This window comes from Haliaeetus albicilla, chromosome 9 (genome assembly GCF_947461875.1).
Source record: "Haliaeetus albicilla chromosome 9, bHalAlb1.1, whole genome shotgun sequence".
NCBI classification, from domain to species: Eukaryota; Metazoa; Chordata; class Aves; order Accipitriformes; family Accipitridae; genus Haliaeetus; species Haliaeetus albicilla.
Window position 1 is genome coordinate 43689007 of NC_091491.1, and position 17631 is coordinate 43706637.

The 17631-nt window shown below is 48.7% G+C and overlaps 1 protein-coding gene across 1 annotated transcript; it reads right to left on the reverse strand.

The window, feature by feature from the left end:
* Window positions 1-1350: 1350 nt before the first annotated feature.
* SUCNR1 (succinate receptor 1) lies at window positions 1351-6310 on the reverse strand. Its single transcript, XM_009914811.2, has 2 exons — window positions 5878-6310; window positions 1351-3745 (listed from the first exon to the last, which is right to left on the reverse strand). Exons 1-2 carry the CDS (start codon window positions 5965-5967, stop codon window positions 2795-2797), a joined length of 1041 nt encoding a protein of 346 aa, XP_009913113.2. The 5' UTR covers window positions 5968-6310; the 3' UTR covers window positions 1351-2794.
* Window positions 6311-17631: the final 11321 nt, after the last annotated feature.

Genomic DNA, 17631 nt, shown 5'->3' on the forward strand with positions numbered 1-17631 from the left:
GTGAACAGGTGAGCGGAAGGTGCCATCAACTGTGTTGTGGAGCAGTAGGCATTGCATTTGGTTTGGCAGATTACTGCATGAGACATACGTAAGAAATCAGTGGGTTTGGGTTGAAAATGCAAAATTTCTCTTTTCACATTCTCTCTCAAGCCCAAGACGGATGGCAGCGGTGAAAGCAAATATAGATAGTCAGGTGTAGGAGCTGACAACCACGTATCTCTACTGCGGGAGAAAAATTAAGTACAAACAGCATGTCCAGGAGGAGTGTACTTGGCCTTTCCACTTCTGCCATAGGATTATGTATGTATTTAAAAACCCACAACTCACCAACTCCTCTCTGCCCCACATGAGCCCATTCACAAGAAAAAAGGAAGTCACTGAGCTGATACAGGAAAGCCCCAAACAGCCAGACTTCTAGAAAATAAACATTTATTTGAGAAGTCCTGTTCTGTCCACTGCAAAAGGCAAAGGTAAGTCCACTAAAGGTGTTTCAGCTTATTATTTATTGCTGTATGGTACTTTCCCTGGAAGAAAATTCCTCTTTACTGCATTAGACTCCAACTTTAAAAGGGGAATATTCAACCTGCTTTTGGAAGTTCTGCTCTTAGCTTCCTCTGTGTGGGGGTGAACATGCGCAATATCGTACCCAGCTCAATAATTGCCTCTTGGTGCTACATATAGTGGTCCTTACAAAATCAGGAGGTATTTATAATGGAAACTGAAGTGCAGCCTTATCCCTCCCAGGCTGTGCTGCCATAACACACGTGATGGATCTTTTTTTCCACCACTGACAGAGTGATTTAGCGATTTAAGTGTAAAGATTTGTTACAAAGCAAACAGAGGGAAGAAAACAAGGATTTACACACATTTCTTTCCAGTCAAAACTCTAGTTAGCAGTCCCTGCATACCCCTCTCCCCGCCGGTGCAGCCTGGCTGCCGTTTCCAATGGCTTTAGGCAGCAGCAGCGCTGGGGGGGCGGACTCAGCCCTCCCACGGCCAACTTCTGAGGGAGTGATGCGACAGCAAAATCTTCCCACGGCATCACCAGGATCAGCAGCAGCAGCAGGACCCCGGGCTCGGGGGGATGCCCACAGGCGGGTGCCTGGGAGTAGCACCCAGCACGTGCCGCGGCCACCCCAAAGGAACGCCGGCACGGGTTTTTGTGCGAGATACTCGCAGGGGGAGACAGCTGCCTTACCCCTCAAATTGAGCCAGATGAGTACTTTTGCTCACAGACTTTTAGGGTCTTACTGTTAACAGGAAAAAGGCAGGTGTAGTGGCTTCATGGACATTAAAGGGAATAGCATCTAAAACAACACCCTCAACACAAAGGAGGCTTTTTTTTTTTTTAACAGGATGCGCAGTTTATTATCGGGCAGGCTGGTATCAGTGAAACAGCTAAGCGTACTGCAGATGACCAACACATCAGAAAGTAGAACTGGAGTTGTCTCTGATGAGGCACGACAGCGCGCGGCCCTTTCTCCAGACCTCGGGGAGCAGCGAGCCCCTGGGCAGCGCCTGCCTCCTGCTTCGCTGGGGGCTCCTCCATCCCCTGCCAGAACGCAGGCGGGGGGAGGCTGCCCGCACCCTGCCCACGCTGCTGCCCGCATTCAGCCCGGCACGTCCCGGCGCTCTCGGCAGGTCCTTCCCGAGCCCCAGCTCGTACGAGCATCTTACTTCACCGATCTCTTCACCCTCTGTATTTGAAGTCAGGTCAGTCAATTGGAGAGTAAGTTCTGCTGCAGTAACAGCTCTGCAGGGATGTTAGGCAGAGAACTGGCTCCTTGTTAGCTCCTGTTTCATTATCAGAACTGTTAATGAAGTTCAAACCGTGAGGTCCAAATTCTGCTTCAAGCTCTACATTCTACTCGCACTCATAGATAATTACATTAAAGTTAAGTAAATCTGTACACTATGAAAAGCGACTGCAAGTATGCCAGTATGAGCCTGCATAGCTGTCCCAGTGATGTACGAAGGCAAATCTCAGTTAAGAACTAAACCAACAGATTTTCTTATTTTTACTTCTGCAGGCTGAATCCAGCTTTAATATCAGGTTGAAAGAACCTGCCTGCCACACGCACACGCTTTCGCTGTCTCAGTGCTTCCATGAAATGCTTGTAAGACCAGCAGCCAAACGGTTCAGCTTTCTACGCTCTTTGCACTTGCTACAAACAAAATCAGCAACCTCGCCACTGCCTCCCTTCCGCGATGCTGACAAAGCATTCCACCCAGCCGTTTGCATACCCTCCTTTTTTGCCACATCCGAGATGCCAACCCTCGCCAAATCAGCTGGAAATGGAAATTGTCCCAGCTATTTATTCTGAAAGGTAAACCTCCCAGGAGACACAGAGTTTACAAACACTCATATAAAGAAGACTCGACTTTGATCCCCAGACTGTGCTGACCATGTGAATTAGTGCCCCTGGCACATTTTACCCAAGCCCAGGTCCAGTCCAGCATCAAGTTATGGCTCACAAAGAAGCTGTCTGAGAGCAGCATAGTTTCCCTCTAAGAACTACCATGGTGATCTTTTATTTACAATATTAATAGGCAATAGGGTTTCCTGCTGTACTGTTGTGAGAGAACATCGCTTCTGGTTTGCTGGACTCAGATTAGCAGAAGGAGGTCTCTTGTACAATAAGGTAACAAGTGCTTTTAGAAGAACACAATCAGCTTACGCATATTCTATAGCATAAATAAAGTTATCTACAAAAAATGGCACTGTACATTGGTGAACGCTCTCCCTAAGAGTTTCCTGCCCCCGTCTCCCACTACAAGAGGTCTCCTTATTCGTTCATTTGCAAGTGGTTGTCAACCTGCTCAAGAGCTGCCTTGTTTTTGCCATCAGCATCTCTCTGAAGTGGTCCCCCATTAAGAAATAAAAAACAGGATTAATGGCGCTATTCAAAAACGCGATGGGTCTCGTGATGATGTAAATGGTGTTGATGATGCCCTGTGTGCACACAGAGACATTCAAGGCTGGTATTCGGGAAGCAAGTCGGACATTGCGCATTATGTGATAGGGAGTAAAGAGCAATGAGAAGGTAACCACTGCGAGGATGACTAAAGCAAGGGGTTTTTCAAGTGTCAGGAGAGAACTGAGTTGCTCGCTCCTGGTTTTAAGGAAAAGAACCATCTTCACATAGAAGCAGCACATGACCACAAGAGGAATAAGGAACCCAAAGACAGTCAGGAACATGCTATAGATGAGGTTTTTCGCAGGGTCTCCAGAGCTTGCATAATCAAGACACTTGTACTGAGAGGCAGGCGCTATAGGCTCCAGGAAATACATCAACGGCAGCAGCTCCAGTACCACGCCGATCCATATGGCAACAGACACAATAAGGGCCGTTCTCCTCTTCTGTAGAAAATGTTCTCTGAAAGGATATTTTATGAGCATGTATCGGTCAATACTGATAACAGTGAGGAAAAGGATGCTGCTGTACAGGTTTGCATGCAGAAGGAATCTGTTGCTGTGGCACAAGATGGTCTCCTTTGCCCATTGATCTCTGGAGTAGCTGTTCACAAGTATTGGAAGAGTACACAGAAATAATAAATCTGATAATGATAAATTGAACAGGTAGACATTGCCACTTTTCCAGTTTTTCAGGCAGAAAATATAGCCGAACACAACAATGGTGTTTCCAATGAAGCCTAAAATGAACTCAATGCTGTACATGGTGGAAAGATAATACTTTTCTAGGGCTCTGTTCATCAGCAAACAGCCATCTGTCTCGTTCACAGCCTGGAAAGATTTAAAAAAAAAAACCAACAAAAAAAACCAACAAACAAACACAAAACCACCAAATATTAGTAAAAGATCACTGCATGGCTATTTTTATATTGTTGCTATAATAGGTGAATATAGCCATCTATTTGCTTACAGCTTATATGGTAAATAGAGACTTGAACGCAAAGAATATCCCTTATGCACACAAGATTTCTACCTTCAGCTATTGACCAGAGTTAACAAGCAAGATGAAAACTTGCATGAGCAAAAACCTGTGTGAGGAGTCTGAAGTAAAAGCATCACCTGAAGGCATCTGCCATGACGTGCCAGCTGCCGCTTTTGGCCAAACCCATGGCAGCGCCAGAGGCTGGGAAAGTGAAACTTGCCTGTCATGACTTTGTCACAGCCCTTGCTGGAAGTCATCTGCCTCCCTGTTACCCAACCCCTGTCCCGTGGTCTCACTCATCTCTAAAGCAGAAGTCTGCTGTCAAGACTGATAAAGGATGAAATCATTGGCAGCAGTACAGCCACGCTCTGACAGCGTTACTCGGAATTCTTTAAGAAGTCAGGAGAGAATGTGTTTATTAAATTAATTGAACCATTCATCATGCATTTTGTACAGTTTTGCTGGTAACTCGGTACCAGAATTGCACGGAAAGCATGGTGAGGGTGAAGCGTGTACCCTGTGCCTCACGGCAGATGCGCTGGAGCGCTTCTGAGCCATTCCTGCAAACACGGGACATTTCTGCTCCCGGGGTTTTACAAGCCTCTTCTGTTTTCTACACAAAGCCCTTTCACGAAGGGAAGGTGCAGTTACGACTGAGTCCTCGTTGATAGGAAAGCGACTGCAGTCAAGGGGACAGCACAGTCAAGATCAGGATAAAACGCCTTGAAAGCCAAATTCGCAAACTTTAAGTCACTCTTGCTCTTAACTTCCTATGAAGTGGGAACACCCCGTATGATTTATTCAACCGCAGCTCATAACCTCTGCCAAACCCACACCCTGTGTACGGTGGAGGGCCCCCAGCCCAGCCCTGCGGAGCCGCCGGAGGAGGAGAGGCTGGTCCTTGCCGGGACCACGCTGAGCGCCGGGCTGGCAAACGTGGCTTTTTGCAGCCGGGAGAGCTACCGGCCAGGCTGCCAGCACTGCTGCCACCCCTCCTGCACTGCCATTTCATTTTCTCTTTGGCTCCAGGCAAAGAGCTTCGCCTTTCGGCTTGGAAGTAAGTAGCACAAACAGTATTCTTTAAGGAGCAAAGCTTTCTAGGAAGCTGCACCCAGTGTGAGTTTGCCTGAGGACAAATTTTTCTCGCTTTCTAAAGGTTGGATAAAAAAACGCTTCCATGCTACAGGGAAAGAAATATAGGATCTCAAGTGCTCGCTCCTCTCCCTCCTCAGGCAGACACCCGCACCCACCTGCAGGGGAGCCACAAGATAAAGAAAGCTTCTAGCGAGAGCCTTTGGTTAAAATAGCAGCAAAGCAATTAGAAAGCAGAGGGAAACGAAACGTTAGAAAAATGGGATATAGATTGAAACTGAAATCAAGCTAAGCCTAAGGTCTGAAAGAGCAGCAATGTGACTGCTACAAAATCCGCTAAAGATAGTCTCCACAAATCCTGTAATTGTTTTACGTATTTTCAAAGTTGTTCTGGTGTCTAGAATTTGTTAATAGGTCTCTGCTCTCAAAGCACTGTATCTTACTTCAAAGGTAGATCACAAGACAGAATAAAGTACAGCATATACAAAATTTCATAAAGTTACATCCAGCAAATATCTACGCTTACACCGTGTACCGCAGGAGACAAAAATTATATAGCTGTGAATGCTCACTCCGGTCAGAATAACCTCACATGCAGCACCTAGTCTAACCCTGCCTGAGCAGGCTCCCGAGAAGAAACTCAACACTTTTAGTGAGATGTTAATTCTAGAAAACACTGCACTAAAATTAGCACTTTAAATTCAAATAATAATTAAAACATTACTGTATCGACAGACACATGGATTTAGGTAGTTGTTAGAAGAAGACCGATTAATCCATTTTTAAAGCAAGCAGTCAGGGTAAAGCGACTAGAGAGTTCATTCAGAAACAGTCTCGCTAGAGGAATAGCAGAGTCTACTCGAGAAGCCGCAGCCTGAGAACACCTTACCATCCCCAGGGCTGGGAGCTGCCTCGGCATCAGCTCTCCTGGACCATGCCTTGGCGAGAACACTGGGATCCCTGGAGCGCAGCACAGCATCGCCGTTTAACCTCATTTGCATATGATTCAATCATTAATGAGTCAAGGCGAAGGAGAGATTTGTTTGGCTGAGCAGGACGCGGGGCAGTTTTCACGGGAGGAAGGTACTGCGAAACGTCTGCCCGGCCAAGGGGAGAGCAAACCAACACTTCCCCTCCGCAGAGACCCGACCGAGAACCGCGGGGCGGGACGGACGGGGAGCCCGCGGCGTGCCGAGAGACCCTGCCCCACGTCGGGTCCCGGTAACGGATTCCACGCGAAATGCTCCCGTTCGGGTGCCGTGCGGATCTCGCAGCGAGCCGCGGGGCCGGCCGTCGGAGGCGCCCAGCTCCCACGCGAAGGACTTTACCTCGTGCGGGCTGCCGCGGCCGTCGAGGCCGAGAGCCCGGACCTGCTTCCCGGAGGCGTGCGGAGGGAGAGGGCACCGCTCCGCATCCCGCGTCTTGAGAGATCCCCAGAGGCGTCAGGAGGGCAAAGCCTGGCGGCTTGCGTCCTGATGACACCCAGCCTTCTCCAGCCACCCACCCGGCTCTCCTGTTGCGCTCGGAGATCAACGCAACAGACGATGCAGCGGCTCCGTGACATTCTATAGTTAGCACACCAATTAAAACAACATATTTTAATTATACTGAAGCAGAGCACTAAAGACCAGCACTTAGTTTTCACATAGTGACACATTTTAACGCTTCAAAGCTTGCTGGTTTATTCGTCATTGCTAAGAATACTATGTTTTTAACTTTGAGAATAAACGCTGCTAACGCAAAATGACTCTGCTCCATGTGACTAACGCACCTGAACCAGTCTATATCAGCACAAAAAATTGTTTCTTGGTTTCAAATGATACAGCGGCATTTTTACGTGCGGTTTTGATTTTATTTTTACCTGTGGACCACTGTCTTCCACTGTTCAGAATCCCCAGGGCCCTCCATAAAAGATTAGGTTTCCATTTCTTGAGGCAGGGCACATCCAGCCTGGGCGTCCAGGCTGAAAGTGCTGATCCTTGCACAAGAAAGTGAGGGTGCTGCAGCTTTCCTGCATAAAAACGAATAGGAGAGCAATCTCATCAGTGTTTTGGGTTGAACGTGATTGGGCGGCTGTGCGGCTGGCACGCGTGAGGTGCTCCCTGTCTGGGATTGCCACTGCTACTGGGCAGGTTTGCATCCAGGGGGGATTTCTAGAAAATCCTGCTCTGTGCAATGTAAACTTTCATATACTTCCATTTCACTTCTACTACTGTGCATAAGCATGCTCTGAGTGAGATTTCAAGCCAAAAAGCTGCTGCTGCGTGACCTGTCAATATCCATTAATGACCGAACACAAAAGCATCAGTCTTTCTTCCCTGGCTCAGGTAAGCAGCAGAGCGCTTTTCAGCCTGCTACAGAAAAAACGATTCACTCTGTACACAGGCTGTGGGGCCGCGTCCACAGTCACTAGGCCTACTTTGCAGGAAAAAGAAAATCCCAGCATTTGGGGGGCTCATTAATCGCCCCTCTAGTAAAGAAGCCAAACCTGCGTTATTCACCCGTTAACAGCAGCTTGCTCAGAATTGCTGGCAGACACAAACCAGCGACCGCTGCGCCTCGAGCAGATGGCCATGCATTTGCAACGCACACACGTATACTGACACCTAATCGCTTCATCTGATCCCAGCAAAACCAGGACGTTCCTGCAGTATTTAGATCACACGCAGCATCTGGAACACACGGGCAGCGCCTGCGCTGCTGCGAGCTGCCAACGCCACCGAGCTGCTGCTTCATCCCTCGCAGGGGACGAGCAAGCTGGAGCCAAGTTCCGATGTTTTAAGCCTATCTAAAAAGTCGGGTTAGCCCTTCGTGCAGCTCGCGTACTTGAGGACAAGGCCACCCTCAGGCAGGAGCGGAGCCCCGGGGGCTGCGGCCGGAGCCCCGGTGAGAGCGGGTGACGCCGCGCCGCGGCCGGGACGGTCCCTTCCCCGGGGAAGGCAGCAGCGGAGGTCGAGCCCAGGAGAAAGGGACGTGCGAGCCGCAGGCAGGGCACCGATGGGTGGGCAGCTCCAGTTCTCGGGCGGACGGCTCGGTCTCAGGGTTGTGTTCTTCCCAGGCTCATCCCCGCTCCTGACTGCACGGGTGACAGCGCAGGGTCTCATCCCGACCGTCCCGGGATGGAGCCTTCTCCAGGGGGTCATGGCCACAGAGGGTGTTTCGGAGCAAAGCTTTGAGATTATCTGCAAATGCAGCCACCGCACGGCTAACCAAAATCGCTTTGAAAGCGACTTCCTTCCTTTTCAGAAGAACTGAGAAGATAAGTTTCACTTCTCCTCTCTACGTGCCCAACAGACCTGCGGTGCTGAAGGAGCTCCTATACTTGGCGAGAATCCTGGAAATGGCAAGTTTAGCAAATATAGCTGAAGTACAGTTACATTTCTTAAATTTAAGCCAGAATTTGTAGATATCATTTTTGAAGCATGAGTAAAAAGAGAAAGAAGCTACAGGTCATCTGTAGATGGCTGCAGAAAAACTATCATGAGCTGGAAAAAAGGTAAATAAAACAAACTGCTAAAGGACACACTAGCTTTCAGTCCCCGAAATTTTGGAAATAATCAGCACAAGCATGTATTCAGCATTACTTCACCTTGGTGAATTATACAAACAAGTGGTTTCTGAATTTTACCAGCCCAATGAAATTAAAATTTTAAAAAGATAAATCAGAAAACAAACAGATGTTGAAACTGCTCATTAGTTTAGCAGTGCTGTGGGCCATACTGATGCTTCCCATGGAGCAGCTGTCTGGTTTTACAAGAGCCAGGAGCTACTATCGTTCTCTCCTGTCATGGTAACAGCAGGATGGAATGGGAAGAAGGAGTAGCTGCCACCTGCTCGGAGCTGCTGGGTTTGCTGTACAAGCATCACGCCCTGACAGCTAAACTCAATGAAAATGTGTGAAATCAACTAAAGGAATAAACAGGGGGTTCCATAATGCTCAAAATAAGTCTTCTAGGTGTGCCCATCTTTTGCCCCAGCTACTGGAGGGCTATCAGTTTCTTTACCACGACCAGCAGTACCTTGGCTGGAGCTTTAACGGGGCGATGATCGCTGCGTGTGTTTACGGTGGGGAGACAGCTGTCGGCGTACACAGAGCTGTAGGGCAGCAACTACTGCATTTCCACATCAGCATCATGACGTGGGCCACAAAAAATCCAAAATGGAATGGAATGGGCACTGATAAAGCAGAGAGCCCATCACAAGCGAGTCATCGTACATAACTGGTGATGGAAGAAATTTATGGCGGATGAAGTGCTGTGAAACAACTTAATACGTACGTGCAGAAAGCTCACAGTTAATGAGTGACTAAAATGAGACTTCATTAAATAGCCAAGTAAAGCATTATAAAAGGTAACACATTACATTAACCTATCATTTTAGAGCACTACTTTATATCAGTACTTTATATCACTACTTTATACTAATAAATTAACTGATCTTAAATCACCACATCTTTCATACAACTGGATTACAAAACCTGGATTTTTTCAAGGAGACCTGGTAGGTTATGCCAAGGCGCGGTACTTGAAGCCCTGGATGACGGGGATCTAGCAGTCATGCCATAGCTGGATTTTCAAAAAGCCTTTGATGAAGTTCCACCCACACCGTAGATTGTGAAGAAATCTGTTTACTCTGTGGGTTTGCCTGGGTGAGTCCTGGAAACCCCCAGGGGCACCCCAGTTCCACCCTCCCAAGCCATGCCACAGATTCGTGAAGAAGTCCATTTATTCTGTGGGTTTGGGTGAGTCCTGGAAACCCCCAGGGGCACCAATTCCACCTCCCCAACCTGTTCCAGTGACCACACAACACAAGTCCTGAGGCGTACGTGCCTGGCACACAGAGGTGATTAAAAGCCCCAGGAAGGTGTTTCTGCCACCCAGCTGAGAGTCACTGAGGATGCCGCCCTAGGAACAAGGCTGGAAACTCAACTGGTTTCTGCTACAGTAATTCTGGATTTTCCTCCTCTGGAATCCGTTGCCATCAGCGGGGCAGGAGGGAGCCAGGCTGGCACCAGAGCACGGGAGAGACCGGAGCTCAGCTGGCAACCAGATCCCAGCGCTGGCTTCATTGAGTGAGATAGCTTTACATCCAGATTTTTTGTGAAATGAGTCAAAACTTCTGCTTTTATAGTTGGCACAGAATTTTTACCATACTATTTTGCACTTACTGTATTTGAATATTATGATTAGCTATGACAAGAGGAAATTATAGATCACTAATAATTCATACTTCATGTGAGCAATTGCCAGAATGTACATAAAGAAGCACCAGCTTTGTGCCTTGTCACTGACTCACCTGAGGTGTGGGAAGAGCTGACACTCGCAATAACCATCCACACCATGGTACGTTACTGGGAACCAGGTTCTTCCAAGGCTTTAGTCCTAGCAAATGCTGATGCCAGTACAGGTTCAGAGACAAACGCTTTTTTACAAAATATAATGATCAGAATTCTTCCTGCACCTTTCGTAGGTTTTTTGTTTTGTTCTGGGGTAGATTTTTTATGTAATTTCTGGTACTTTCTGGGTGTATCGTGAATGTTCATCCAGGACAAACTAGAAGCATTCAGAGCAATCAACTGAAGTTAGATAGCATTATGCTAAAAGTAGATCTCATATGGTTTAATTATAATTACAGGCCATTTCTTTTTCTAGCTATAATAATAAAAAAAATCAAATACTGGCTCAGAGGATGGTGGGCAGACAGTAAAGTGTTTTCCCAACAGAGTTTTTCACCTCTGGCTCTGTCTCCTCCTTTACCGACTTGTTGCTCAAGGCAGAGGCTTGGAGCTTGTCAAAATATTGAGGCCAACTCCTACAACATGCCTCAGAAGAATGAAGGTGCTTTTGGAACAGTCAGCTCTCCTCTGCTTTCAGTCCCGTGGACGCCCCGAAGCCCACAGGGGTAGCCCAGTGCACGGCTGTGGGACAGCCCCGTGCCAGGGTGACCGCAGCTCCTGAGCACCCATTACTGGGAAACGATAATCCCCACAGAGCACTTTTCTCTCAAAATGCTACACGTCCGTCGTCCCTGTATGAGATTATTTTCCAAATGCCTACAGCTTTGGTGGATCATTTATTTAGAAATTGATTCAAAAGCAACTGATGGTCTTTCCCTATGTACCAGGCTTTAGGAAATCACAGCCGCTGACATGGCTGTTCGGTTCTCCGCTGCAGGCTGTGATAGATTCTTACTCTGTAAAAAACAACAACTGCATGGAAACAACTGATCGAAGCATCCAATAAAACCAGTGTCTACGGTGAAAATAGTGTTGCATGGCCAGAACAGCAGGTGTGTGTGCTGGGTCTTTCCAGAGCACCTGAAGAGACCTGTGTTTGCCTGATAAGGTTTCCAGCACGGATAATAAGGAAACTTTAATTACACGATGTTGACACAAATCACAACCTCTAAACACTCGGGCAGCTGGTATGTTTTTCCACTCTTCCACTGAAAGGCAGAGGGATTTATTTTTCAAAACAAATCGTGCTTGTGAAAGATGTTGTTCTGCCTGGCAACAGCTCACAGAACCACGCAGCACCCCATGGGGCTGACTTGGGAAACCCATTGCTCCCCAGATCCACTAACTATACCTTATGTCATCCAGGGGAGTTTAAAGGGTGTTTTGAGGAGTACAAGGTATCTCAAATATAGCTATGTTGGAAGAACAAGTTAATACAAGTTGCACAGTCGGTACTTGGGCATTTACATTTGCTCATACAGGTCTAACCTTCCAGAACAGATTTGGGTCCAGAAGGGAAGAGAGAGGCAATTTTGGGGTGGGGAAGCACTAGAGAGGCAGGGGTAGAAAGCACAAGAACTCCAAAGGTGCATTAAAAGCCCGGCAAGCAGGTGAGATTCTGCCTGCCTGGAAGCTGCAGCATCCCACGGGGAGCCCCCGTGCAGCAGCGAGCGCAGCGGTAGCGCGCCAGCAGTGCCAGGGACAGAGGGGACAGGAGCAGCGGGAGGTGGCCTTGGCCACCGTGCACAATTTGCTGATCCTGGGTACATGTCTGTAGTGACATAGCATTAGGAAAATTCATCCCAGACCTGGGAACCCTCATTCCTACAGCACCCCAATAACATGCTTCTTTATTCCGGTCAGCTAGTCTTTCAAGGAATGTCGTCAGTACAAATCTTTCCGCTGAGAAACAGCCTAATGCAACCACCATCCATTCAAAAAGCAAACAGCCCCTAATGATTACAGAACTCCTTGGCAATGTTTTGATAGATGTCTATAGTATTTCTCAGGCAAGCTGTTGAAATTGCGCTGCCCAGATTTAATCCTGCAGCTCCCAGGCAATTTGAAGCAAGTTTGCAAAAGCTGGGCATTTAGACTGGGAGACGAGGGCAGGCTCCAGCTGTAAATGAATGCCATGCTGTTAAATTCACTGGGTTCTTTAGCAACCTGCAGGCTTTAAAGAAGAAACGCAACTGGAGACAGGCACATTTATTGTCATTAAATACCCATTAGTCAATTTATATTAGACTGAGGCCTATTAATGAGTCATGCATACTTAATGGTTTGTTATGATGTATTTGCATTTGACTGATTGGAATGAGTCATTACGGTTGACCTTGAGTGAAATGTGGTGCCTTTCCTGCAGAGCCCTTTAAACAGGGAATGTTCATCCTGACTTGGGATTCGTCCCTGTGAGCAAAGCGGAACATGGGCATATTCTTTTAGGTTATAAATTATCACTAGGGGAAATTAATTAATACCTTGCCGTGGCCACCATGAACCAGTAGAAGAGAACTTGGCGATGACAACTGCAGTGCAAACAGGTCAGCAGCACACGCTGCTGCTATACACCAGCGCAGGCGCCGTTGGGCACAGGCTGTACAGCCTGTTACTGTAAATGTGATAGCCTAATGCCGTTTCTGCCCTTGGTACAAAGAAGGGATAGAATTAAATGTTTACTTTTGTTTATCTGTGGCTTGTTTGTATTAGCCCAGCGGTACCTGATTTCCATGTGACCCATTTCTCCTCTGCTTCCGTCCCCAAGCCAAAGTCATCACGTTTGGACTCAGACGCTTGTTTGCCAGCTCTGCCAGAAAACTCCATCCGAACACATCTGTGCTCTCCCTGCCTTTAGCTCTCTCCGAGGAAGGGGCCACAGCAGCTCCCACCCCAGCTGGCCACAGCAATTAGGGGAAGTGCATAGGGTGGTCCAGATATCTCAGATGCTAAAAGCAGCCCACGCTCCAGCAATCTCCCTTTACCCCCGGTGTTGCTGTTCCTCCTGCAGGCTCGTGGCACCAGGACCCAGCACCAGGCTGAGCCTCACTGGGTGCCCGGCAATAAAACCTCCCGCTCAGCTGATCCCCAGGGACAGGGAGCTGGGGGACAAGTGGGCACCAAGGGGCCGTCACCCCTCCAAGCACGCACCGCACCACTGCACAGCTGTGCATGTGGCATTTCGGCAGTGGCACTGTCACCCTCCAGCTGCAGGTTGGGACAGACCCGTAGAAGCCCCCAGCTGCCCCAGAGTTTGGGGGGAAGCTTTCCTGGCTCAGCTCCTCCTGCTGAGCGGGGGGTACGATAAATGTTCCCAACCTCCAATGCTTCCCGCGGTTTGGCTGTGAAACCTCCAGCTCTAACACGGGCACTGCCCTGCTGAAGGCAGGCGGCGATACAAGCACTGCCCGGGCAGAGCTGGCTTACAAACATAATTCAAAACCCATTTTGTTTGGCTTGAACATGGTTTAGCACAGATGCCAGATTTCTCGGAATAATGACATTTGAATCCAGCGAGGAAAAAATCAAGCTGACCCGGGTGGGGAGGGCAGGACGCGTTCCCAGCACAGCATCGGGAGCGTTTGCCGTACCCCTTGAGGGCTCCAGCAAGGAACGCTGCGAGCCCTGCGGCACTGCAAGCCCTGCGGCACTGCAAGCCCTGCCCAGCCGCACCGTTGGGCAGAGCCGGGCTGGCACGGCTCTCCTCGCTCTGCCCTGGCTCCAGTACAGTACAGGCTCCGGGGTATCAAACCCACAGCCAGAGCTGCACCTGTCCCCTGCCGCATTAAGGTTTTGCTAAAGAAAAAAAATAAACAAACTCTCTTAAGGTGTTGAATGTTCAAAAGTAAGTAAACCTGGCATTATAGCAGGAGAGGCAGCCTGCCCTGCCACGGGCAGCCCCTACCACCGCACTCGCTCGGGCGCAGCGCCCGGCCTTTAGCCACGCTCGTGCCCGAATGCAGCCAGCTCCCACCAGCAAGGCAGCCTTTCCCACGCAGCATTTGGCCAAACTTCGTGACTCTTCTCCATGGTGCAGTATATCGAATAGCTGAACAATCAGCCAAAGCCCCAGGAGGATTTTACTGCACAGACCTTGTAAAACAGAAGTTACATTTTTCCCATCACTACCTGGAAGAGGTAACGGACAAGCGCCCTCCGGCTTCTAAAATTAGAACAATTCAGGATGTCAGAGAGTAAACGGCAGGCTTGAGGAGTTAGAAAAACCCGCAGCATCGCGGTGACTAGAACCCGATGGAGCAGAGAGGTTGCAGAGGCAGAGGGTGGGAGAAGTGCTGAGCATCTCCAGGCTGACGGTGACAGCGAGCCCCTGGGCCAGCACCCACACCCACCCATCTCAACTGCTCCACGCGGGGCAAGAGACCTGGCTTTTATGAACCGCTGTGTGCAAACAAGCAGCACGTACGAGGAGCAGATAAACCCCAAATGAATCCACTCCCACCTGTGTATCTTCTGCCGGCAATTCTGCTTTTATGATAGCAGCATCTGAGCAAGCCTGCAGTGTAATGGCTGCACGTAGGGTGTTATTTGCACAAAATGCCTCCATAATGCACATCTCATGTACAATCGTTCCCCTTAGCACTTCGCCATCTGTTATTTGGAATTGTACTAATTATATGCAGGGCCTGAAAATGAGGAAAGACATGAAATTGCTTCAATTATTCAATTAGTTTTTTTTCCTGGGAGGAATAGATCTTCATTAATAATGTATGCTTCAAGAAGTCCAACGCACAGATTTCTTTTGCTCCCCCAAAGCTATAAAGTCCTTTTTTCAACCCCCACCTCCCAGGAAGAGGAGGAGGGGGAAGGGGCCTTCGCCACTTTCAGCTGCTGCGTGGAAACTTCACCCTGGAGCCCCCCTCCCTCCTCCTCCTCCTCTTGCTCCCAGAAGACCAGCACATCCCTGCGGCCAGGCAGGAGGGAGGTGGGAGAGACCCAGTTCCAGCTTGGGCTCTGCCACCCTGAGCCCTCCCGATTGATGAGTTCTGGGGCTCCTGCCCCACATAGCTGCAGGCGTGCAGAGAACTTCAGTGTTTCTCTAAAGTACAACATGTATGTTATTTAAAAAGTCAAATTTTGTTGGATTTATACAAAACAATATACATAAAATATATATCATGCTCTTATAAACGTGAGTTTTTTACAAGATACAAATGGCAACCAAAGCCTGGTAAATAAGTCCAGTACGGAAGAGAAGTAGTTAAATACAAGGTCGTGGTACACGTCAGTGGAAGTCTGAATAATACCATGATTATTTTTAAATGGAAGAAATAAACATGGTTCAGCTACTAAAAATACCTCCCCCCCCCCCCTTCATTGTGATATACTTTAATGTTAGTGAATATTAAACCTGTTAATATCTAGGATATAGAAAGCTATTCTAGCTTTTCTCTGAAGACAAAGCCAATAAATCAGCTAATACTTAAGTGTTACAGAAGCTGCTTTAAAATTTCCCACGTGGCTGATAAATAATACTGGCTTCTCATTTACCAGCTTTTAAACATTTTGTTCATTGAGGCAACTGCTGTTGCACCGAAGGGTGAAAGGGGGCTGAATAAATGGAGCGTTTCTTCCTCCGTGCTGCAGTAAAGCTTCAAAGAGCTGGTAGCAGAGCAATAAAGACAGAAACCTCCAAAAACGCACCTGCCCTTGCCGCTGCCCCGGTTGGCGGCTCCAGCAGGCGGGTGCGGGTGAGTTGGTGCAGCAGGGCTGGGCACCAGCCCGTTCCCAAAAACAGCTTCCCGGGGCAGAGGAGCACTCTTCGCAGGCTGTTAATAGCAACTCCACCTCGGCGCTTTCTGGTCACTGTCAGCGGATTCATATAAACCATACCCAACCGCCGAGGCTGAAAGAAACCACAGTCCAAAATGCAATTTTGGGGGTTTGGGTTTTTTGATTTTTTTTTTCCAGCTTTGCTGATGGTGGGACAGCCAGGGCGCTGCCGGGAGAGCCGAGCCGGGGGCCCCTGCACCTCGCCCTGACCCCTGGATCCTGCCCGCCCCGGTACCCTCTGCCCCGGCACCGCGGGGACGGGAAGGTCTCTCCGTCTGGCGCGCAACCAAGGGGGCAAATGCCGGGCAGGGGGTCCCCGTGGGGCTCTGCCCAGGACCACCGCGCTCCGGCACGAGGGGTTCGCCGGCACTGGGGACACCAACGCTGCGGCAGAGGCAGGAAAGGAGGGCAGGTCGCTATCCTCGTCTAGCCCGAAACATGGTCTTCCTTGAGGAAAAAAACACAGCGAGGCACAAATATTTCAGAGGAAAACATGTTTCAAAAATTTCTTACAGTTGTTACAGTTAAAATATTCTTAGTGTAATTTCAGCATTTCTAGATTTTCATCCCGGTTTCACATCCCTACAAACGTTGCATAGATTCATTTTGTTCCTGAGCACAGTCTCAACCTTGATTATTTTGAGGCTGGAGTCTTAGCAAAGCTCTCTTAGTCCCATGAGCTGGCACCTGTAATTACATTGTCTTCCAGAAGGCTTATCAATAAGGAATACCTGAATTAAAGGGTCTCTCTGCAGCTGTTTTTGTTGTTGCCAAAACAGTCGGGTGTCCCACACAGCGTGCCTGGTGTCAGACAAGCAATGCCAGCAGCTCGGGGTTCTCCTCGCTGGTAACGCAGGTTTGAGGTGTGCTGTCCTCTGCTGGGCAGCGTCCAGCCTGGGGCTCCTGGCTAACCTTAGTGTGAAGAAACAAAACAACACAAAACCACTTTATAGGTTAAAGGGAGCCTTTGAAGATACTTCTGTGAAGTGGTTAATGAAAATAATGAATATGCTGAGCATCATGAACGTGCTTGGCCCTTAAACTGAATTTGCCAACAGGGAACAACTTAATCAACCATTCCAAAAGTTCTAGAAAACCGAAATTATTTGCCAAGTTGTGTTTTTTTGGGGGGTGTTTTTGGGTTGTGGGTTTTTTTTAAACCGCAGTACTTCACCAAAAAGTTAAGGACTCCTGACAACAACTTGATAAAGGAGAAAACCCTAACTGGTGGGAAGGGTTTATTTCCTCCTCCGCTCATTTGCAAGCGTGAATTTCATTTTCTCTGCATAGCCTACCACTGTATCCTGTTTTATACAGGTGACAGGGGAACTGGAGAGTCTGAGAACAGCCCCCCTGCCCACTCAGCCGTCCTCAGAGCGTTTAATTTCTGCAGCCAGAGCCGGCTCCTCTGCAAACGGATCAGCTGTGCCTCCCGAGCGGCAGAGAAATGGAGGAGCTGCTGGAGAGAGGCGAGACATGGCCCAGGACCTGCAGCAAAGGGCACGAGCCTGGTGTGCCACGCCAGCGTGCCACGAGCCTGCCCCTGTTTTGGGGACGTTTGTCTGGCCGGGTTCAGGGTTGGCGGGGCAGAACTACAGCGTGCCCACCGGTGCAGCCTTC

Excerpts from the sequence above, each read along its gene's own strand:
- SUCNR1 (XM_009914811.2), bottom strand. The coding sequence starts at position 5,967 with ATGCTGTGCTGCGCTCCAGGGATCCCAGTGTTCTCGCCAAGGCATGGT. Across the intron at positions 3,746-5,877 it reads AGCTCCCAGCCCTGGGGATG|GCTGTGAACGAGACAGATGG; the intron begins GTAAGGTGTTCT and ends AAATCTTTCCAG.